We start from the raw sequence: 23,588 nt of genomic DNA, 5'->3' as shown, positions 1-23,588 counted from the left end.
TATAGACTGTGGGTGTGGGGGGTAGAAGTGGGTGGAACGTGAAAAGCCTCTGAGAGATGATGGTGTCTCTGTTTTTGGTCAGTCGCTCCTCTGTCCACACAGCCATCACAGGTGCCCCTGGGAGTCACCTTGGCGTCCTCCCTACCTCTCACCACCTCCTTCCTATCTCTTGCCACCTCCTGTCTCTTACCACTTCCTATCTCTCATCACCTCCTTTCTCTCTCTCTCTGTTTCTCTCTCTCTCTCTCACCACATCCTGCCCATCTCCCATCACTTCCTGCCCGTCTCTCACCACTTCCTGCTTATCTCTCACCACTTCCTGCTTATCTCTCACCACTTCCTGCTTATCTCTCACCACATCCTGCCCGTCTCTCACCACTTCCTGCTTATCTCTCACCACATCCTGCCTGTCTTTCACCTCTTCCTGCCTATCTCTCACCACCCTTTCCCTATCTCACCCATGTTTAGAGGAGACCTATCGTTACCAGACCTACAAGTGTTGAGCTTTGATTCAGGCCAAGTTCTGTCTCTGATGGGCTGGCCTACACCGCAAGCTTCTGGGTCTCTCTGAGCTGAGGTGTCCCCATCTGAAGAATGGAAAGGACAGTAACAGCCCTTGTCTCACAGACAAGAATTGAATTCCATACGCATGTACAGCACCTGGCATAGAACTGGACTCACCAGTGCTGACAAGCTAAAGAACCACCACATCGATAGTGACAGCAACTGTCATCACTATTAGTAGGATTTCTAAATCTGATCATCTCACCTTTTAAATATCTCCTGATATTCTAAGATACAAGTGTCTTCATCCCAGGACCATGGCTTTCCCCAGGTCTTAATCATTCCCCTCTGGACTCAGGCTAATTTTCTAATGGTCTCCCTGTGTCCTTCTGGAAAGCCTCAGGTTATTCTCCACTGTGTCCCTAGCAGGGAATGTTTCCAAAACAGATTGGATCGTGTCATTTCCTGCTTACCCACATCACTTCCTCTCGCCTTCAGGACAAAGTCCAAACACCTCGTTGTACTGGTCCTTCCATTTCTGTCCCATTTCCTGCTACACCTGCCCTCACCAAAGACACACAAATACATGTGCGCACACACACACATGCACACACACACGCCAGTTGGCTGAGTTAGGTGTACCAATTATAAAGTCCCAATTATAGAGTTTATCTGATCAAATTATTTTAACTATTATCTGAATCCCCCACTAAACTGTGAGATTAGTAGGGACTGTGTTATAGTCATTTTTTTTTTACATATGGTCAATTGTGTAAAGTGCTCTAAACTTAAATGTACAGCTTGATGAATTTTTATATGTGCATGTGTTCGTGTAACTTCCACCCTGACAGAGTCAGACAGAGAACATTTCAGGCAGCCTAGAGGTTCCCTAACAGTACTCAGAGACCTTCCTGGCCCATGCTTATTCACCTATAAGCTCCCAGGAAATATGAGAGCAACTTGGAGGTAGCAGGCATGCTCCAAATATTTGCTGAAGGTCTCCATTAGTTTGCTGGAAGAAGAAATGGATGGGCCACTGCTGACACTCTCACACGTCTCTGCCCTTTGCAGCTCTGAGACCAGAGGTGTAATAGTGCCTGATTTCAATTTAATCAAAGCACCAGCGGCCAGAAGGAGGCTTTATCAAGTAATAAATTTACTCAAAATGTTTCTGCAGGTCCAGTTGTAGACAGTAATGATTCTATGTAGCTGTTCTCTGTGTAATCTTTATCTAAGTCAATTCCCATATCTCATTTGATCATCACAACAGTCCTTTAAGATAAGAAGAGCAGGCATGATTATTTCAGTTTTCAAGGGGAGAAACTGAGACTCCACGATGAAGTCTGAACTTCTTCTCTGGCACACGCACCACAAATGGGCCTTGGGAGAAAGTGAGAGGTGGGGCAAGACCCTGGGGTCCCCATCCGAGTCCATGTTCCTTCTCTTAGGAAACGCACCTCACACCTCTTGTCTTTTGATTTTGGGTCCTATTATAGGTTGAATTGTGTCTCTTCCAAATGATATTGAAATCTTAACCCCCAGTATCTCAGATGTGACCTTATTTGGAAGTAGGCTTATTGCAAGTTGCAGACGTAATCAGTTAAGATGGGGTCACACTGGATTAGGGTGAATCCCTCACTGAGAATGACTGGTGTCCTTATAAGAAGACGGGAAGAGAGGAAGAGACACAGAGACACAAGAGGGAGAAGTCCATGTGAAGACAGGGACTGGAGAGTTATATCTACAAGCCAGGGAACTCTAAGGATTGCTGGCCACCATCAGAAGCTAGAAGGATTCTCCCCTATAAGGTTCAGAAGTGTAGCCCTGCCAACACCTTGATTTTGGACTTCTGTCCTCCAGAACTGAGACAGTGCTTTTTTGTTGTAAGTCATCCAGTTTGTGGTACTCATTTCAGCCACCTAAGGACACTAACATAGCTCCCATGTGGGCGACTACCTATCTTCTTGGTCAGAATTAACTCCATGTATCAGAAAGGAGTGAGCCTTCCTTATTTGGCTACTATTGATCTCTCCACCAGAATGCCCTCCTTACTCATCCCCAACCCTCCTCTAGAACACGGCTCAAATGCTACCACTTCAGAAATTCTTTTCTTAATCCAACAGGAAATGGAGTAACAGACCATGTAATTTGGATGATAATGCCCTCCAAATGAGGGTTGCTTCTTATTTGGCATCATTCAAATGGGCACAAAAGTAGCCTCTTCGACAACTTTATCTCTCTTCTCCTAAGAAGGCTGACCCAGAGCAGTAGGAGGAGGGAGGGGGGTGAGGGAGGCTGATTCCATACGGTATGGTTTTAGGTCAAATGTTGATCTTCAGGAGGCCAGGGATTACATTAATTAGGAATACTGTACCAAAAAGAAGAATTACATTGTTGGAGGAGGTCCTCAAGAGGACCCCACTGTCGGTTGACCCTTAAGGTGGAACCAGGCAATCAGAGGCTCCTTCCCTCCAGCCTCCCATCTCATAGCCTTCTTGTACTAGGAGACGCTTCAAGGATGCAACCTTGAGAAAACAAGGTGTTGAGACCATCTTGACTGGATACGTGATTTAACCCCATTAAGGCCTCTCTTGTTATAAACTCTTAAGATTCTGGGGGTGAGTGCAAAGATGGACCCAAGACAAGCCTCCTATGTAAGTTTCCTTGCTTTTTACACCTGTCACCTACCTTCTGGGGTGGCTGCCTCTGTGTTCTGTCTCTAGCCCTCCGCGTGCTGGAGTCAGTCTCAAGTTTCACCCGGGGAAGTTCCAAAGACATTTTCAACCAAGACACATTAAACCTCAGTGTATTTGAAAGAGTTGGTTTCCCCTGATGTCTGTTTGGGTAGAATGTCCCCTTTCCTTGACTCTGCTTTGCATGTGGACATCTTAACTGCACCTGAAGGCTCAGCTAGATTGTCGTGGGTGTGTATGAGGCACTTACGTGTATGTATCACAGAGCAGTTTCCGCCGTCTACCTGCATCAGAGCTCTGCATTCCATTCCATGGGTACTCACTGAGCGTGTGCATGTGCCAGCCTTGGGGACAGCTTTCTGGAGAAATGCAGGATCTGAGCTCATGGAGTTCACAATTTCGTGGGATGTGAGTATGTTTTTATACTGAAGTATGTTCTAAAAATATTTGCAAAAAGAGAGCTTGGTGCTTGGTTAGGCCCATTCTGGATCATTAACCAACTCAGTCTGCAGGAGATGCATTAGATGGAAGACCACAGAGGGTTGGCTTCACGGAGTTGAGACCAATGTGTCACAGACCCTTTCGAGTTGGGTCCTTCTGCCTGGTGTCACTCGCAACAATAGAAGGAGACCAAGTTGGGTTCAGAAGCAGAGGAAAGTTTTTTTCTTTGATCAGAGAATGGAGAGGTGCCAGCTTGCTCTAGAGCAAACGCTTTCCCGACAGCCCGACGGTGGGGCTGCTTTGCAGGTTTCTGGTCTGCGGTGGGAGGGTCGGCGTCATTGCCGCGAGGCGCATGCGTGTTGCTCACAGCCAAGTGCCGGGGCGCAGCATCTCTGCACATGGCCCACTGCTGCCATTTTGAATTAAGGTGCCCTGCGCAGGGCTTTTCCGCAGGGCTTCTCCATAGGGCGCAGTTGCCAAGTCGGGCTGTTGGCAGCGGTTCTACGGCGGGAACTCTAATCTGACGCCTCTGCACTCGGCACCGTAATGGCCAGTGAAACTAGACTAAGCACAAAAGAAGAGGTGAGACCTTGTCTCCTAAATTCCCTCTTATTTTTCCCTGGGGGCCCCAGTGGGCTTTGCTGGTGACAAATACTCTTGCCCTGGGACCTCCCTTCCCAGAAAGGTCTGCCCTTGGGGTTAAATGCTCTGTGTTGCCATCATAAAATTTTTATTAGTTTTTAAAATTAATTCTATCCCTGTACTTACGGCTCCCACACCATCCAGCCTCCAGGCACCTCCTGTGGTGCCCTGGGCCTTGATTGGCCTCCACCTCTCCAACCTGCAGTCGCTCCCGCTTTCTGATGGGATGGGGGGGGGGTGACGGGGTCATGTTGGAAGAGCAGGCTTGGGTTCTGCTGGTGCCCTCAGTCTGCAGGTGGGGTCTTGAGACCACACAGGGAGTGCTGAGGTTCGAATCAGCGTGGTTTTTAGGGTGCCCCTCCCCCAGCCTGCCAAGCCATGGCATATTGCACAAGTGACTTGACCAGGGCCACCTCTGATGCAGGTACAAGCGCCACCCAGCAGGGAGATTGCAGTCCCTTGGCGATCTCCTGTCCACCACACACTGGGGCAGTGGCCTTCAGGAAAGGGAGATGGATGGACTTCCCCCTCCCAACTCCGGTGGGGCACGGCCTTTGGTCCAGTGGAGGGTGGTGGACATGGGCCACTGGTGCTTCCCTGAGTCACACACAGTCACCCTGGACTATTCCTGTGACCAAGGGAGCATGACATTAAACAGCAAATAAAAAAGACACCACGACAGGGTGGGAGAGACTGAGAAAGAAAGGGAAAAGCTTTATATTTTAGCACCTTGAATGGTGCCTTTTTCCTTTTTGTAAAAGAAGCCCCCCACCACCATTTTCATTCTGCGCCAGACCCCGCAAATTATGTAACAGGCCCTGATCCCAAACTCAGTAATAACCATAGCCATCCTTTATCACAGTGACCAACATGCTTAGGAATATGTCATCGGATCTTCACAACCATACGCGTCAGGAACCTTGATAATTTCCATTCTGTATGAGGATGAGGCACAAGTAACGTGCACGAGCCCTGCAATGGGTAAGTGGTCCAGCTGGACTCTGGCCCTGAGTGTGTCTGACCCCCGTGCTGGAGTGCCTGACAGTTTAGGCCGAGTGGAGCCTCACAGGTGGCTGGTATGCAGTTAAGAATTTGTGAATTGAATGAATGGGTGAAGCAGATGGACGCAGGAACAGAAATCACCCCATTACCTGCCTTCCTGGGCTGCGTTTAGGAAAGCCCAGAGCCTGAGCACCCTGGGTGTGCAAAGCCAGAGGACACTGGGGAGTGTGTAGGGCAGGGTTGGGCTGGCAGTCCTGAGTGGGCTGCAGCACGTGACCACCTGCAGCTGCAGAGCGATGGCGAGCATGCAGCGTCGTGGGCTCAGCTGGCCCTTCCTCATACACAGGGCCTGGCCATCTTGTGCCCAACTCCGGTAAAACACCATTTTGTTTCTGCCTCACCATTTGCTTTTCCTGTTATTTTGTGAGCTGTTCTAGGTGTGCTTAATTCCTGTTTGTATTTGGAGGGACGCGTGGAGCTTAGGCACAAGGTACCCAGTGCCCAGGAAACCCAACTTATTCCCCATGAGACCTCCCTCCCCCCTTAAATGCTTCTCCTCAGTCTTTCATGCCTTGCCCCAGAAATTCTACCTTGGATCCTAACTGGGTGCATTCCAGCCCTGTTGGTAGTTATTTTGAAAAGTGATGGAGTATGTATGCATGTGCTTTTCCAAGGTATTATTTAGATATTATTATGACTTCAACGACCATACAGAACATTCAGGAAATGTTGTCATATTGGCTTTTCACAGTAATGTGGATGGGTTATATGTTTGGAATTACTCAAATTATCAGCAATTTTAATCAGGTTTTTTTTTTTTTTTTGCACCATTCAGAGAGCAAAATTAGAATTGCCTATGTTTGCAGTCTACCATGTATTTGAGATAATTAAAAATTAGACTGTGAAACCATAGAGATCTTTATAGTAGCAGCAGGATTTGGAAGTTGCATTTCTCTCTAGGCAAATGAACTGGACTTTTATGACAGTAAATACGAAAGCTAAATCCAGCTGAACATTTTATTAAAACTGCTGCCCTTTCCTGGTCACCTCAGCTTATCTGGCAACCTTCTGGAATAGTCACCCCTGGCCATAGTCTTATTAGCAACCGGCAAGAAAATAACTAAAAATAATGGGCTGTTGAAATGATTATTTAAACCTCGAAGAAATGCATCCCGATGACTGTGCGTGGCTGTGAGGTGCCTGCGCTCTCTCCGGTCCTGCCTCCAGTTCGGTTCCACTTCTCGGCTGCTGCTTTAAGACTGCAGAGCGCCCCAGCGGCCAGAGGCAGGGGAGGGGGTCCCCGCTCGCCTCCGCTCCGTTCGCTCCTCGCCCGCCCGCCCGCCCGCCTCCCAGCCAGGGAAGGTTAGCGAGGGATCAATGTGATTCGGGCCGCAGGAGAGGAAAGATGAGCCTGCCCGCCCGCCTGCTGCCTGGATGCGGAGGCTGAGGGCCGACGCACCGGAGGCCGCTTGCTGCGCAGTCGGGGCGCCGGGCGCCCGGGATGAGCTCACGCCCGCGTCTGCGGCTCCGTCCACCTGCCGACCTGCCGGCGGCCCCCTGAGCTGACGGCGCACCTGGGCTGCAGCCCAGCCGGCCCGCTCTGGCCGCAGCGTTGGGCGCGGCGCCCGGGAGCAGGTGTGCAGGAGCGCGGTGCGCGGCGAGCGCAGCCCTCGCCCCGGAGCCCGGCCGCGCCGCGTGCCCGGGCGGCTCGGCAGCAGCGGCGGCGGCGGCGGCGGCGGCGGGCGGGCGGCGGCCCCCGGGCGGGTGTAGAGCGAGCGGAGCCGGGCGGAGCGCGGGGGGCGAGGCCGGCGCGGCGCTCGCGGGAGGCCGGGGAGCAGCAGGGGCATGTGGATACTGGCTCTCTCCTTGTTCCAGAGCTTCGCGAATGGTGAGCCTTTCGGTTTGTGATGAATTTCATTTCTTGTATTGACCGGAGTGTGGGGGGATTGGATGCATGGGTGAAGTCTTTCCCTTTTCCTCCTCTATCTGCGTTGAAATTTGCAGGCTTTTATGTTTTAAAAATCTTATTTATATTTCTTCGGGGAGGAGAGGAGCCAGTGAAGAGAGGACGGGTGAAAAATTGCTCTGTAATCATTTAAAGGCGCTTACCTAGCAAGGTGACAGCTCCGAGCTAACTCCTGTACTAGAGAGCTACCTCATTCAGAATAAACCAGGTTTGCTGAGAGGAAGAGAGACGGAAGGATCGCCAGTTTGATACACCACAGACTGCAAGGGACATGACATTCCAAGTGCAGGCAGGTGGAAGGGTCAGTTAAGAGCGTCTGCCTTCAGATTCAAAGCTTTTTGAGCTTTTAAAATATGTGCTTTAATTCTGCTGCAGTTCATCTCCAGCAGCACGAAAAGCCTTTAAGAAAGATCTGTCCTTCTACCACCACCACCCCGCTTCTTGGTACTACAGAATCCCCACAGCCATTTATGTAAAAATATGCACTGTGGGCACTGATAAGCATTACATCATCTGAAATGTTGACAGATTCTTTAAAACACCTGTATCCTTGTAAAAATGAAATCAGTGACTGTTGCAAATAGCATTCCTTTCCTCATGTCCATCCAATATTCTATCTTGAAATGCTTTCTTCCTGGGTATTTGAAAAGCTATTTCTCTTGACTGAGTCAGATCCAATTAGTAAGTGTGACTGCACCTTTGGTTGCCTGTCACCGCGTAAATATGAACTCGCATGTATGAATGGCTTCCTCTCATCTGGGAATGAGAGGAAATTGCCATCATTTGGCATTGCCTGGGAGTAGCTACAGCTTAAATTCCCATTTCAAATTTCGGAACACAAATCTGCATAAAACGTATGACTTGCTGACAGTTAAAATTAAACCATTAAGCAGAATCCCCTACCCAGGAGGGAGGGAGGGGGAGAGAGAGAAAGGAAGGAAATCTAGCCCTTATGAGAAAATACCAGAAGCCAAGGGGAGGCTGTAAGATTTTCCTGGAAGATGCACAGGGCAGCTCTGAGTATTAGCTGCATAGAGGTACATTTTCTTTGCCTACCAAGATAGTACTTAAAGAATCAACGCACCGACAGGCCAGAGGAAATGCATAAACTTTGTAAAATTAAAAAAAAAAAAAAGATGACTAAGGAAAGGTAACACCGCAAGAAGGAAATCCTGAAATTAACATTAAAATGATACTTTGCTCTCTAATATAACCTAAAGCAAAGTGTTCAAAACTTTCATTTTCCTAGCAGGAAAGAATTGCAACAAGTTCTGACATGACACCCATCTTTCCCAGAGGGCACTATACCTCTTCTGCAGCCTCGCGGGAATTTACCTTGGGGGATAGATCTGCTTTAGCTAATGTGTGGTGATGCATCAGGAAAGTCGGCCCTTTATGCTGCTCTGCTGATGTGAACTCAGAGAAATGTAAAAATGCTCACATACGTGTTCCAGCGCCACAAAGCATTGACGGCCTGTCTCACCTGTCAGGGTGTACATCTCTGGGCTTCTCAGAAGGGCCTGGGTTGTGGGATGAAACATAATTTCCACCCTATTGGGAAGTATGTATTTCAGGATGAGGAAAGAGGTCGTGCTTCTGATTGTCAGTCAATTGGTATCTGTTTTACAGTTTCATAGTTATAGGTGACAGAAATAGGTCTGGTACAGTCTCTGAAACAGAGACGCTAAAATGTGTGACTATTTTTTTTTGAATCAGTTTTACTAAAATAATCACGATAGAGTCATATATAGTGAGAAAATTGTATAAAACCTCAAATAATCTACTCTGGAAAATATGTGCCAAGGCTATGTATGTGCATTTATACTGAGTCCTAGAGCATATTATCTTCTTATACCTTTTTCAGGACCCTTAAAATTGATTGATAACCACCACTATTGATACTATAATGAATACAGGTAGATTTCACAATATGAGATATAGACTGTACATGCAGATGAATATTTTACTTTGCTGTATTACATGTTCTGATCCCATCTACCAGAAGGATATGGACTCTCACGTAAAAATGGCCCTCTCTTTATATGATGAAGCATTTAAAAAAAAAAAAAAAAGGCCTGACTGTAGAGCTTTGGATTCTTTTCATTTGTGGGGGGAACTGGCTTTCAAGAGTTTTCAAGGAGTGATGTTCAGTGCATACTGTGGAAAGGATCATAAAATAGATAGTCATGTCAAAATAAAATAAGAGTCCAGTTTGGAATGATGCCTGTTTATAGGACCATATTTCAAAAATGTGAAATTAAATGGTTCTTACCTATCTGAATGAGACTTGAAGAAAATTGAGAGTTTTTTTTTCAACAATGTCATATTTTGGTCTACCTTAATTTCGAAAAATTCCTGAATGTGTATGATAAAAAAAAAATCTATGAATTCTAATAGCTACACTGACTACTGCTAGGCCTGAAACATCAAAACGTCTGACATGATAAAAAATATATAATTGTAAAAGATGATGCAGTTTGATATTTTGGGGTACTCATAAAATAAGAAGCCCACAATGTATCCGCATTTTAACAGTAGACAACAGCGTTTTTCCTACTGATGTAATGGGATGTACATTTATTTCTTAATGAAAGCATGGTTGCTGGACAGGCTGCAGACAGGATTCAGGGTAAAACATAGAAGTCAGAGAACAGTCCCTTCATGGGCTAAATCCTTGAATGAATTGCCTCACCTGATCAGGTGCAGTCATCATGTTTTAAAACAGTCAGCTTGTCCTTCAATGTTCTGGAAATACTCTCAGGGAGCTTCAGTTACTATGCAAGGGAATGGGGGTCCCTATATGTGCAGATATGTCTCACGGCCTTTCCTTGGGATGGAAACACACTGCATCGTGTTTTATCACAATTTCTCTTGGCTTTAACTCTGATGAGAATACTCTAGTTTACAATTCTTGTTAAAAGCATAGGTGGACCTAATGAGCAGATTTATTCTATATAATACATTTTTGCTAGTATCCTTGATTTCTGTTGTTATGTACACATAGGTCCCTGACATCATCCTTTCCTGAGCCGTGCAGTGCTGGGCTTTGCCGCTTTGCCATTTTCGGGGAGCTTGTGGAGCTTAGAGAGGGCGGGTGTTGGGAGAGAGAAGGGTGCTCGTCAAAAAGGAAGTGGGCTGTGCAGCTCCTTTCTGCATCCCCTGTCATCTCCACAGGGAATTACGTACCGCAAACTTATATTTTATTTAAATTTAGGAGCAGACATTTATGAGTGCAAATGCAGCTTCAGGGTTTTAAGGTGATTTTTATTTAATTCATGGAAATATGTGGAAGTAAAAAAATGTTATCAGGTGAATAATTCCAGGGCTTGCTCCCCCCTTCTCCCTCTCCTATTTTTATTAAGGAGATTTAAATTCCACCCCAGAATATAGAGTTCATAAAATTTTTCTAGGTCTCTTAAGCTTGGGTGCCTCTACAAGATGCCCTGTGTAGGAAAACAAAATGCCGTGCAGACCTTTATTAAATGCCAGCCGATCCTTCTCCACTTCTTACTCTCTCCTGATGCCACTTTGGTGTGACCGCAGTTTGTTGCTGTGCATCAGTGAATCACTGGGCAGAACTGGTCCAATACAGCACGCTGATAGGGGAAAATAATTGTGACCAAGAAAAAAAAAAAAAAAAGCCAATCTAAATCCCTAATTCCTGGACCTCCATGTCGCTGTCAAAGTGTTTTATCACTGATGTGTCTGGGATGAGATGCAATGAGTATTTCATAAAGAGACTCAATGCAATGGACATTGAAACTCCATGTAAAGGAGAGAGAAAAAACCAGGGAAGGTCATTTTATAAAGACCTAAGAACACTGCAGGAGACTGGAAATTTATGTTTGAAAAATAAAACGATGGATTTCTCAGCGGATGCATTTACAAAACGATAGCATCCAAATTTCACAAAATTAGCCGAATCCTACGGCTGAGATTATGAATGCGCCTCATAAATAATTAACAGACAGTGGAAATAATACAGTTAGCATTAGGTAGGGCAGAGGAGTCGGCAGCGCTTCCAGAGGCGAGCACTCGCGCGTTCTGGGTCCCCTGGTTGTTTGGCGGGGCGGCCGGAGGCCCCGGGAGTTCGCAGGAGGGCGCTGTGTCTGGTTATTTTCTTGGCGCTGCGCTACCGCGCACGCTGGCTCCCGGGACCAGCTCCATCGGCGGCCTGGGAGATGGTGAGGCGGTGCTATACCTTCACGTCAGTTGTGTCCCTGCCACAGGACACTAGTGGGCGGCAAACCTCACAAGACTGGTGCAGCCAGACTTCACGGGCAGACGGAGTCGCCGCCTCCGAGCAGCGATGCTCTGCGCGGCGCGGCGGCCGGAGGCTCTCCTCCCCGCGGCTTCTTAAGTTCGCCGGGCCCAGCCTCCCGGGTCCCGGAGTTCAGCCCAACAGGAGCCACGAATGCAAAGGCTACGGCCGGCGAGGCAGGGTCCGCCGTCTTTGTTTCCAGTTTTCCCCAGGAGGCCGGTGCTCCCAGCAATCTGTTGCAATCTCGATGGTGCAGAGAAAGGGAAAGGCTGTGTCCGGGGCTGGTGGACCCGCGGACCGTGCGTTCGCATCCCACCTTCCCTTCCCACTGGCTGCGGAGCCCGGCCCCGCGGGCGCCACCTCTCGGCGGAGGTGGCTGCTTGGAAGCAGCCCCGCGCCTGATTGGCTGACCTTCCAATGTCATTGCGGGAGGCCCAGCCCGCTTCGCGGCCGCTGCTGGGGATGGGGGTGAGGCTCCGTGCCGCTCCTCTGAGCTCCCCAGTCAATCCCCGCGGCCCGGGACGTCCTCCTGCGCCCCCAGACAAACCGAGCAGCACCTGTTCGCCTGGGCCAGGTGTTAATCCTTCACAGGCCACAGAGCCGGGCACAGAAATTCTCATTTTAAATTCTCATCTTCTCCTGCCCCTCCCCCCCCATATTTATTACTTTTTTTTCTTTCATGTTTTGAAAATATGAAAACACTCAAAGTTGCGTTTCCCTTGTTGGATTTATGGGTTAAGATGAGGCAGGGGGAACGGAAGGTTCCAGCAGCCCGACTTGTACACACTGTGTAGTTCTGAATTCCTCGGCCGGTGGCACACCGTCCACCCAGGCGGCAGGAGGGCAGGCGCCTGGATAACCAGTTTTGGGTACAGAGGTTAGACAGCTTCTGATCGGGATATTCGGAAAGACTGGAATTCAGAGACCTGCTCGCCGCAGATTAGATTCCTGCATGATCTGCTTCCCTAAAACCTTGGCCACTTCCTTGACAGTGTCTAGAGTAATCTGTAACTGTTTATTTGGTGCCTGTTGGGCAGGTGACTGCCTCCCTTACTGGATGGCAAGGTCGGAGGGTGAGGCTCCTGCCATGCCGGGGTGTGTCCTTCACACAGAGCAAACTGCGTGCCGGGCAGGTGGAAACAGATGTTCACTGACTGACAGAAAGAAGGGACAGGATGATGGGCAGAGCCTTCCTCCCCTCCTTCGCCCCCTCCTCTCTCCCATCTGCCCCTGTCTCCTGCCTCTGTCTTATCCTTCCTTGCCGGGTTAGCTTCTCGTCTGCCCCGTCTCTGATTCTACTGTATAAACCATTGCGAGAAATGCACGTAAGCAGCAGTGTGCATTCCTTGGCCGCTGCCGTCTAGTCTGATGCTGTGGAAATGCTCATTTTCTAGAAATGCTTCTGGGGGCATTTTCTTCTCTTTCCCAAAATGGATTCACATTTGGAATATGTGATGGGACTTCACCACAGTTACGTAACAGTGCTATAATTGCTTTAGGTGTTCTTTGTGACTTGGATTGGGTCAAATGTCACAGGAAATAAGTTAATAAATGCATTGGACCCCTTGTTCTCAAGCGTGCGCTGCTAACTGGCACGATTTGAAAATCCTATACAAGGTGTAACACCCTGTCGTGTTCTGAAAGCCAGTCAGAAACATCCCACCAACACATAAGTTTCCCTAGGGGTTCCTGGGAATTCGTTTCTTCATCAAAGAGCCTCCAAGGATATCAAAACATAGCTCAGTTCCTTAGGCCTTAATCGTCTTTAAAAGAATCACATTACTATTTTCGTAAGCATTCTGTTGATTTATGGGTGTCTGTCTCATCATTATCTTTTTTTTCTTATTTTCCAGCAGAACCAATTGTAAAAGTTGGTTCCTTCATCAAAGTAACATGAAAGGAATATGTTTTACCATTAAAACTGTGATTTGTATCAAATACGAGAAACAAATTAGGTGTCTTGGAGCTTACAGTATTTATCATCGTTTGATTTTTGGAGATCTGTCTTTATTCTATATTGTCAATGCTTATTATTTTTTAAAAAAATCATTCACTTGGGTTAATTTTTGGTCTTTAAGCCCCCCGGGTTATGGAAATACATATCACGGTGGAACAGAGAGGGATGAATGGAGCTGACCAGATAGACGATGAGATAAGAAGGAGGAAAGAGGCTACTACACAGAGAGACAGAATGACAGGGATTAATGAATCTCGCCTGCATCCCTATTTAAGTTATTTTTACGCAGAAGACAGTGACTGAGATTTAAGAGTGAGCAAGCAGTCCTATTTATAGAAAGCCGTTTTTAAGTGCAGCGGCTGGGAAAGCGAAAAAATTGAAAACGTGAGATCACCTCCATACGAAATGCTGGCTTCCCCTACCTCCCCAGGACCATGGAGTTTTTTTTTTTTTTTTTTTTTTGGAGGAGAATAAAAGCATAACAGCCGTTGAGGAAATATTGAGAAATCGCTTCGCACTCTGCAGAGTATTCTTGAAATGCTCTCAGGGCTTAAGTCCATGTCAGACTTGGGGAGGAGGGTGCGGAGCCAGTATCTGTATTATTTGGAAACTGGGCTTCGGTAGGTCTGAACAGAGGAATGAAGTGGGGGAGCATGTTGAACTTGCAGGGCTGCCACAGATATTTACTTGGCAATAAGCATTGTCCTTCCTGAAGATACTCAACAGCACGGAGTGGGAGGGTGAATCTGCATGCATGTTTAAAGTAGAGCAGTTACTAAGTGTTCACATTTAGGATCTTGTGATTATTATAGGTTCCTCTATTTTGGAGATTTAAGAAATTGTGGCATATGCTCTTCTAATTGGCCTGTCCAGTTGGGTAGGCAGTGTCCCCACAGGCTGCTTGATTGACGTAAATGTTCCTGGACAAAGAAAAATGAACACACTTGCTCTTAGGAGTGAAATAGTCTTCTTTCCTAGGACTGCATTTACTCACTAACATTTTGGTTTTACTGGCCCCAAGGGCACCTTATTTTCTGTTAAGGGTAGCATCCTGGCATTTGTATGGAAATGCTGCTGGTGTACAGGCTGCACATCTGAACAAACGCCAGACCAACCCCAAAGTACGATGCTGTGAAAAGCATTTTCCTTCTGTCTTGTGAACAACCATCTATGCAATGGGTTGTTTTGTAGCCAGTCTCCTTAGACCGTGGAACAGGCAGGTTTGATGAGGTGGTGGAAGGAGATTTGAACTAATTTATCGCAGATTTTGATTCATATGAGCCTTGCCTCTTTTAGTATGAAAATGATGAGCCAGGAAGCAGTTTTAAGCTTGGCTTTACACAAAACTTAAGCCATTCTTCTTGTCCACTGTGCATAAATACTGAATACCGTGAAGTCAGTTTGTAGTTCTTTCTAGATACCTGAACCTCAAATTATTGGATGCTTCTGCAAAACAACCGTGGTAATAACAATCCCAGTGAAGGCTCTGATGACCTCAGGGTCCCCAGGTGCCTTCGGTATCCTCATGGGACTGAGTGATGGCTATGTTAAGTTGGGGTTAGAACCAGCACGAATGGATCCATTGGATGCTGACCGAGGTGGCCTGTGTCACACCCTGCGGAGCCATGTCATTTGAAATGGCTGATGGCAGTGGACACTCTTACCATTGATTCCTTTTCCTAATATTGAAGAAAGCATTGATTTTTCTCATGAGACCTGCTTTATCACTCATCGCATCGACTTCAGGACAATGGGAGAATTTTTACAAATATATTGTTACAGAAAGGCAAAGCATGAAGATAATTAGAACCACTGCAGTTTGCTGTGCTTCTAAATTTTACTCTTTTTTTTTTTTTTTCCTTTATGTAAAGACCTGAGCTCTACTGTGGAAGCTTTTGAGTAAACATACTTTCTCATCAGAGGAACTTGAGATTCATTTCTTCTCTCCACAGTCGCCCCACTGTGGCATAATTTGATCTTGAGCTCCCATAAGACACCGAAAACCCCAAGTCCCAGTCTGCTTAATTACGGTGTTTATTTCTTAATATTGGCTGTAGAGCATTCTTAATAACCGATTTGTAGCTGCCAGCATAGAAATAACAGTGCTTTGTAATATCACGTGTGAGACTTCAGGGATGAGCTGAAGACCTCAACAACCACAACGTACTTTACTAGTCAAACGAGCACCTCCACGCTGTAGAGAGGGTGCGGTGGTGACTTTTATCACCCCTCCTGGAACTTGTCACAGCCGGTTCCTGCAAAGGGTAGCCATTTGTCTGTTTCATTGGCCAGTGAAAGGAAATGTGTGAAACGTATGAAAGGCCCTCTAAGGTACAGAATTCTTCTTTGATAAATTATTCAGGCTGGTAAAGCCAAGGTTAGCAGGGGTCTGTCTGGTGCCTTGACCTGGTAGGAGAAAGTGAATAGGATGGTTAATTACCAGACGTGTACATGCATATTACGACTCACCAAAATCAATAGCTATTAAATCTTTGGTGGCTACTGTTTTACTATAGGCTTGATGGATATTTATATGTAGAAACGTGGGTAGAAGAATTTTGACCTAGATGTGATCTTGGTATTTGTTTTGGGTAATTACTTTGATCAGTGGTCAGTTCATCTATGTCTTAGGAGATCTCATATCACCAGCCACAACCCGCCCTGATTTGTAGTCGCAAGAGACCCCTTGGTCTTCCCCCACCCGCATGGCTCCATAGCCCCATAGCCCCATCACCCCATCGCTGGGGATGGGAAGGTGAAGATACACTCTAGGCCTTTGTGGTATCAGATGCTTGGAAGCCATGGAAGTTAAGGTTTATGGGAAGACCAAGCGTGGGGAGGGAGGAAGGAGCCACCCTATGTCAGGACAGCAGGAGTGTGAGGGGGAGGAAGGAGGGTGCATGCCGACTGGAGGCCAGTCTGTTGATGCCTTGAACCGTGTTCCATTTTACTGTGCCTCCGTCGGCACCTTCCAGTTAAGGATCAGGGCCACTGGTTCTTAAAGCCCAGGTGGGCCAGGTCAGGGAGGAAGAAGTTGGGCATTTCCTGGAAGGCTTTTCCCCTCATGAGCCTCTCACAGGAGACTGGGTGCTCGCATTGTATTGGGAATGGGCTGTAGCTTGCAAAGCTCCTGAGGTCTAATTCTGACAAGTACCTTTGCCATCTTTTCCCTCCCCCATGGGTCCTTCAGCTTGACCGTGCGTACGGCTCGTGTGATCTTTTATATTATTCGTTTTATAGTTGCCCAGCTCTGACCACCAGAGGGTCTGGTTCTGCAGCTCTGGGGTATGCACGGCTGAAATATCTGTATTATTCTGATCCAGGTGGCATAATCCAGCTCTGGATAGAACAAACTTGGAAAGAGGCTGCCCGGCCCCTGGCTGAGTTGAGGTAGAGGGTCAGACAGTAGCTAGAACGTCGACCCCGTAAAGCTTCATGTAGCCCCCAATGTGCTGTTGGGGAGCTCTATATTGAGTAGTGATTTATTGTGAGGGTATATATATATACATACATATATGTGTGTGTATATATATATATATATATATATATATATATATATATGCAGGGCTAGGGCTTCATTGAGTGCCACAAGGATTTGGGCAGATTTGGGGAACGTTGGTGGCAGAGGGGCTGGTAACAGGGAAGACCCTGAGTAGAGGGGGGTGCGATCCCAACCAGGGACTTCCAATTTGGATGCTAGTATGTTGAGAATCCATACATACACATACGAAATTTTTTCTTATTGTTTTAGCATATTTGATACCCAGGTTTATTGCTAGCCCGTGCTTTGCTGTTGGACTTCGGTCCTATTGTGTTTTCTCAAATCGACCCCTTCTTTGCTAGCAGCTGGAGTCCTGGCAGAGAAGCCCTCTGAACCTTAATGTAACCACATTCCTCCCAGGGAGAGATCAATAGTGGGAAAGTGTTTGGGTTATTATATTGGAAAAGCGTAAGAGAGGCACTAGGGCAGAACAGACAGGACAGGAATACAGGCCTGTTTGCATCTTGAGGTTTTGCCTGGATGCCAACCTGGGAACGTTACACATGTCTTCTTTCCAATATCAGTGCACAAGTTCCTTCCAAAGCCAGGTATAAGGGGCGTGGGGATTGTTTGCTCTTTTGGGTTTACTTGGCCTCTGCACCTTTCTTTTAGGTAAATGACCCCAGGTGGACTGTATTTACATCATACGAAGTATTGTCGTTAATGCTAGGTTGTCATAAGAAGAGAAAATGGCATATAAGGACATATATGCATTTTAAGCCTTGTAATATGTATGATAAAATTGAGGACAGTTATTAGTGGCGGAATAATCTTTTCAAAACACCACGTCCTTGATTTTTTGAACTAAAATAGACGCAAACGTGTGCTGGAGAGAGGCCTAAATTCAGAACCTTAAAAATAACTTTTTGTGTCCTGAGATCCTATTTTAGATCATATTAAAAATAACTTTCCCTCCTAGGCATTTGAAACAAGTTGGATGTTATAATCCTTGGGCGATTTTATTGTGATTCACTATAGAAATTATTCTTTCAGAGAGGCTGTTTTGATTTTTAGCTTTAGAAGAAAAATGGTATGAAAGACATTGTGGGCTGACGAAATGTAATTTCTGCTTGCTCATAAGTCCTTGAATTGGGGTAGACGCTATTTCTGTACAGCAAAGGGCCCCTGCACCTCTGTTCCTTTAGAAAGCGGGGAGGGCTTTGTGTTCGGAAGTCATAAGCTCTGCCAGAGGGGCTTTGCAGAACAAGATGTTCGTTTAAAATAGCTCACAATTCCTCTCTGATTTGGAGTATTCACGGCCTCTGCCACTTGGACAGACTTACTCTCTCTTAAATTTTGTAGCAGACGAGGGCAGCCTTTTTCCATATGTCCTCCATGGAAAGGTCATAAGTATTTCCACCAGCAAGTTTAATCACCTTTGAGAGATCTGTGAGTAATTGTAAATGGTTAAATACTTTCCTTAGAAAAATAGAAATGAGGGACTGTGTGACTCAGATTTATTATTAGAACAAATCACCTTAACCCATAGAAAATATTTATTGCATACTTTAGTAAGTGTTGAGTACTTTTCCCTTAGGTTTCCACCTCTCCATAAGAATGAATGTTATTAGGTACCGTCCAACTAATGGCCAAGGCAGTTTAAGGCAATGTGATGAATCTGTTGGTAGTGGAGATGCATTTGCGAGAAACGGAGGGGATTTCTGTATTTATTCACTTGTCATCATTTACACCTTCCTCTCTCCCTCCTCAGGAACTGGGAGCAAATATCAGGGCTTCCATGCCTACAATGAGAGGGTAGGAAGAAAGTGATATTCCCCTGGGGTCTGGAGGCCTTCTATGCCTCTATTAATTTCCTAAGTCACAGGTGGTTTGCCCTGATGTGGGCAGGTGGAGGGACACTGCTGTGATTCCCCAGCTGCTCAGGACACACTGAAGTCTGGAAGCAAGGGATGGTGTTCTTTCCGCTTGTGGGTGTCCCCTTCAGGGGTTGCCTGTTGGAAGTCAGCTGTGTCTTTCTAGAAATCTCTGAATGGGGAGAGGCTGGTATTTATAATTATTTTTTCCAAATTGCACAAGCATAGGTGTTATGGGTTATTATAAAGCTCTAAACAAAGACATCAGATATAAAGTAAACTCCATGGAATTCCATGGAATTATTATTAGAGGCTCATTATTTTTGGCAGATGGGAATAACAGACTCCTTCCCTCCTCTTACGATTTGATCGTTTTTAGTGCTCCTGACAAACTGTGTTCTTCGGTTAAAACAGGATTCTAACCAGGGCAGCTCCACTCCCTCGGGGATATTGGGCAATATCTGGAAACATTTTGTTATCACAGTTCTGGGGCGAAGGGGATGCCCCTGGCTTCACTGGTGGGTGGAGCCCCGGGGTGCTACTCAGCATCCTGCAATGCACAGGACAGCCCCCGATGACAAATAAGTATCTGGTCCAAAATGTCCAAAGTGCTGAGGCTGAGAAACACAAAGTTACATAGTTTAGAGCCACGCTGCTGCAAAACCTAAGATTGGTTTTATGCTTTTCTGTGGATGCTGGAGAGAGAGCAAAGATGTTTCTTCCGAATCTGAGTTGTAACTCCTTTGGTTGCAAAAACCATAGCTGGTGTTGCTTGTTACTGTTTAAGCTTTATTTACTATTTTTTTCCATGAACAAAAAGAAACAAATCCCCAATCTGTGTGTCTTCTTTTTCATCAGTCACTAAGAACACAGATACCAAGGTGTTCCCGGGTTCCTCCAGCCATTTTCCCCTCAAGTGATTATGCTAATTAGTGTTTGATCAGATGGTTAAATTATACTTTGATGAATCCTGCGTGCTAACCACTCGGAATGCATTTTCTTTCGCCTGGTTACTTTGTGCCCGAGTGCTCTGTGCTGCAGGCCGACAGAGGCCTGCTCATCCTGAAGATGCTGATTTCTGTTTTCAAGGCAGTGCGAATCCTCTTTGTTGCCTGGCAAAGGGAGAGGGGGTATTGTGTCACTTGCTTTCCCAGGCAAAGGCTGGACGGCAGAGGCCTCTGGGAAATGGAAACCCTGGTTAGAAAGCACCCGTTATTTGAAGATATTAGATGCAGAGGAACTCGGAGGAGGAAGCTGTGTGACTGCAAAGGGCGCCAGCCTTTTTCTCGGGGAGACTTCCCTGTTTGCATTTCTCTCTCTTTTCCACGTGTCCTGTGAACACAAGCCTCTTGTGTCTGTGGTAGTCCTGGAGGGGTGTCTCTGCATTTATTTCAAGTGTGTATGTCCTTAAAAAAGGAGACCGCCATTTTGTTTTTGTTTGCCTTGTATTTTAACACCATGACTTAGGGTGGTTCTGTTCATCCCTGAGTTCACATAGTGAGATTGTTTTTCCAAGCGGAGTACTTTAGTTTGGGTGACTCTGATTGTTGAGTTAAATGCTTATGAAATGCTCTCTGATATAAGAAAATTTCGAATGCGTGGGGAAGAACGTGAGTGAAAAATATGGATGGCAGTGTTGTTATTAATGGATTTCTACTCAACGGTAAAAGGTTGCCACAGCTCATTTCCGTGGTTCAGTGAGCTTAGCAATGATTGGATTTTTCTTTATACCCTTCGCTTTTTTTGCCCTTTACATTAATATAATGGGATAGTCTGGTTACCAGAAATGTGAGTATTTAGACTATGTATAGTTGTTTTTTTCCTATCAAAATGTGCCTGTGTTTTGATATCGCTGGGACTTATGGCATCTTTCACTTAAGAACGGGCCAGAAGATGATACTATATATCACCCGTCCCCCATACCTCCCCCTAAGAACTGCTGGGCCATAAGAATTAATTAACATAGGGAGTAAATACCTGCTTAAATGTTCACATCCCCCTGCTCCAGAAACTGCAGTGTCATTTGAGAGAGTAGAATCTCTTGGTCTTCTTCGAAGAAAGAAATTCTGCTGTAATTCTTCCCATAAAAAAAAGGAATAGAGGGGCTTCCCTGGTGGCGCAGTGGTTGAGAGTCCGCCTGCTGATGCAGGGGATGCGGGTTCGTGCCCCGGGTCCGGGAGGATCTCACGTGCCGCGGAGCGGCTGGGCGCGTGAGCCGTGGCCGCTGAGCCTGCGCGTCCGGAGCCTGTGCTCCGCAACGGAAGAGGCCACAACAGTGAGAGGCCCGCGTACCGCAAAAAAAAAAAGATTAGAGTAAAAGGAAATGTACACATATTGAGCATCTAAAGTGTGCAGGCACTTGGCTTATTATGTTATATGCAGCAGTTATGTTTATTACTAATAATAGTGACGATATGTCAATAATATTAGCTGACGTTATTTATTGCTAGATACGAGGTACTACTTTAAGTGTCCATGGTATTTCCTATAATGCTTGAAGCTTTGTAGGAAGGTAGGTATTGTTATCACCATCGTAAATAAGGTGGGATTAAGTGAGTGCTACGGATCCGACAGCTGTTAAAAGGCAGAATGAAGCCTAAGTCCATGTCTGTTTACAAACCCACACCGATATATGGCCTGCATTCATCCTCAAACAGTTGAATGAATAAGTAGTTTTAATCTCAGTTTTTTTTTTTGTGGTACGCGGGCCTCTCACCGCTGCGGCCTCTCCCGCTGCGGAGCACAGGCTCCGGACGCGCAGGCTCAGCGGCCATGGCTCACGGGCCCAGCCGCTCCGCGGCACGTGGGATCTTCCCGGACCGGGGCACGGCAGGCAGACGCTCAACCACTGCGCCACCAGGGAAGCCCAAATCTCAGCTTTACAGAATTTGAGACCAGGGTTTGGAGATGCTGATCATCACCCCGAGGTCAATGGGACCCGTGACTCGATCGCGGCATTTTGAGCCCGTGTGGTCTCAAGTCACAGGTGTGCTTACTCCACATCATTAGCATCCCCAAACCTTCCAAACAAAGGCACGTTTATTCACTTGACTTTTTTAAACTTTGAAAATAATGACATTAAATTTGCTTTAAAGTTGAGCAATAAAGAGTTGTTCTGAGAAAGCGGAACGTCAGCTTTTAAGAATCAGTGTGTAAACTGGGAAAACTCATTTACTTTTCCTTGTCAACCCCCATTCACTTATTTGAGTTAAGTAAGTAGGAGACAGGTTAATTAACTTTTATCCACTTCAGTGGTGGAACTATTTCCTGGTATTATGTTCTATTGTTGGTGTGTTTAAGAGTGAAATTGGAGGAGGATAACATTTATATTACATTCATATTACATGGTGGGGTCTTCCCCAACCCCCAAGTTTAAATCATGTGTCTGTCTTTAAGTACATTACATTTCTTTTTTTTTTTAATTTAATTTAATTTTATTTTTATACAGCAGGTTCTTATTACTTCTCTATTTTATACATATTAGTGTATATATGTCAATCCCAATCTCCCAGTTCATCCCACCACCACCCCCCCACCCCCGCTTTTCCCCTTTGGTGTCCATACGTTTGTTCTCTACATCTGTGTCTCTATTTCTGCCTTGCAAACCAGTTCACCTGTACCATTTTTCTAGTTCCACATATATGCGTTAATATACGATATGTGTTTTTCTCTTTCTGACTTACTTCACTCTGTATGACAGTCACTAGGTCCATCCACATCTCTACAAATGACCCAATTTCGTTCCTTTTTATGGCTGAGTAATATTCCATTGCATATATGTACCACATCTTCTTTATCTATTCGTCTTTCGATGGGCATTTAGGTTGCTTCCATGACCTGGCTGTTGTAAATAGTGCTGTAATGAACATTTGGGTGCACGTGTCTTTTTTTTTTTTTTTGCGGTACGCGGGCCTCTCACTGTTGTGGCCTCTCCCGTTGCGGAGCACAGGCTCTGACGTGCAGGCTCAGTGGCCATGTCTCACGGGCCCAGCCACTCCGCGGCATGTGGGATCTTCCCGGACCGGGGCACGAACCCGTGTCCCCTGCATCGGCAGGCGGACTCTCAACCACTGCGCCACCAGGGAAGCCCCACATGTGTCTTTTTGAATTATGGTTTTCTCTGGGTATATGCCCAGTAGTGGGATTGCTGGATCATATGGTAGTTCTATTTTTAGTTTTTTAAGGAACCTCCATACTGTTCTCCATAGTGGCTGTATCAATTTACATTCCGACCAACAGTGCAAGAGGGTTCCCTGCATTATATTTCATTTGTCTTCAACTGAACACGATTTTCTCAATGCCAAAATATAGAATAAAAAATGTTGCAATTGGGAATTCGAGACTGAAATTAGATGCGAGTTTCGCATCGGTTGAGGCTCTTATGAAAAATACACAAATCAGTTTTGTGCCTACACATCTGAATCTTGTCATTGCAGCTGAATTATTTTACTGAAGTATCCATAGGACACATATCTTGAAGAATTTAGAAAATAATACTTAGACAGTCTTACTTCTTGAGCTTGAATGGAAGTTCTTATGATAAGAGTAATACCTATGTGTGCATGCATGTGTGTGTGTGCACATGTGTACCGTGTGGTGCTAACATTCTTATTGTTCTTTGACATTTAGGTAATATGCAGACCACTTATGCACACATGACATATTTGTCTTCTATGGAGTGTAGGAAATTCCATTGTCCAGGTGTGACGAACCAGCTCTGTGAGCCCTCAGAGCTGGGATGGCCTAGGCTTCCCTTAGCTGGTGGTT

General features: G+C 46.1%; 1 protein-coding gene across 1 annotated transcript in view; it reads left to right on the top strand.

Moving 5' to 3' along the window:
* Positions 1–7,061: 7,061 nt before the first annotated feature.
* DSCAM (DS cell adhesion molecule) overlaps positions 7,062–23,588 on the top strand; it is a gene marked incomplete at its 5' end in the record, with an annotated part of 749,720 nt that continues 733,193 nt past the window's right edge. The window contains one exon of the mRNA XM_032629458.1: positions 7,062–7,170. Within this exon, the coding sequence (XP_032485349.1) occupies positions 7,062–7,170 (109 nt within the window). The remainder of the gene's footprint in view (positions 7,171–23,588) is intronic.

Source organism: Phocoena sinus, chromosome 4 (genome assembly GCF_008692025.1).
Source record: "Phocoena sinus isolate mPhoSin1 chromosome 4, mPhoSin1.pri, whole genome shotgun sequence".
NCBI classification, from domain to species: Eukaryota; Metazoa; Chordata; class Mammalia; order Artiodactyla; family Phocoenidae; genus Phocoena; species Phocoena sinus.
Note: the sequence above shows the minus strand (reverse complement) of the source record. Positions and strands in the feature narration are given on the sequence as shown.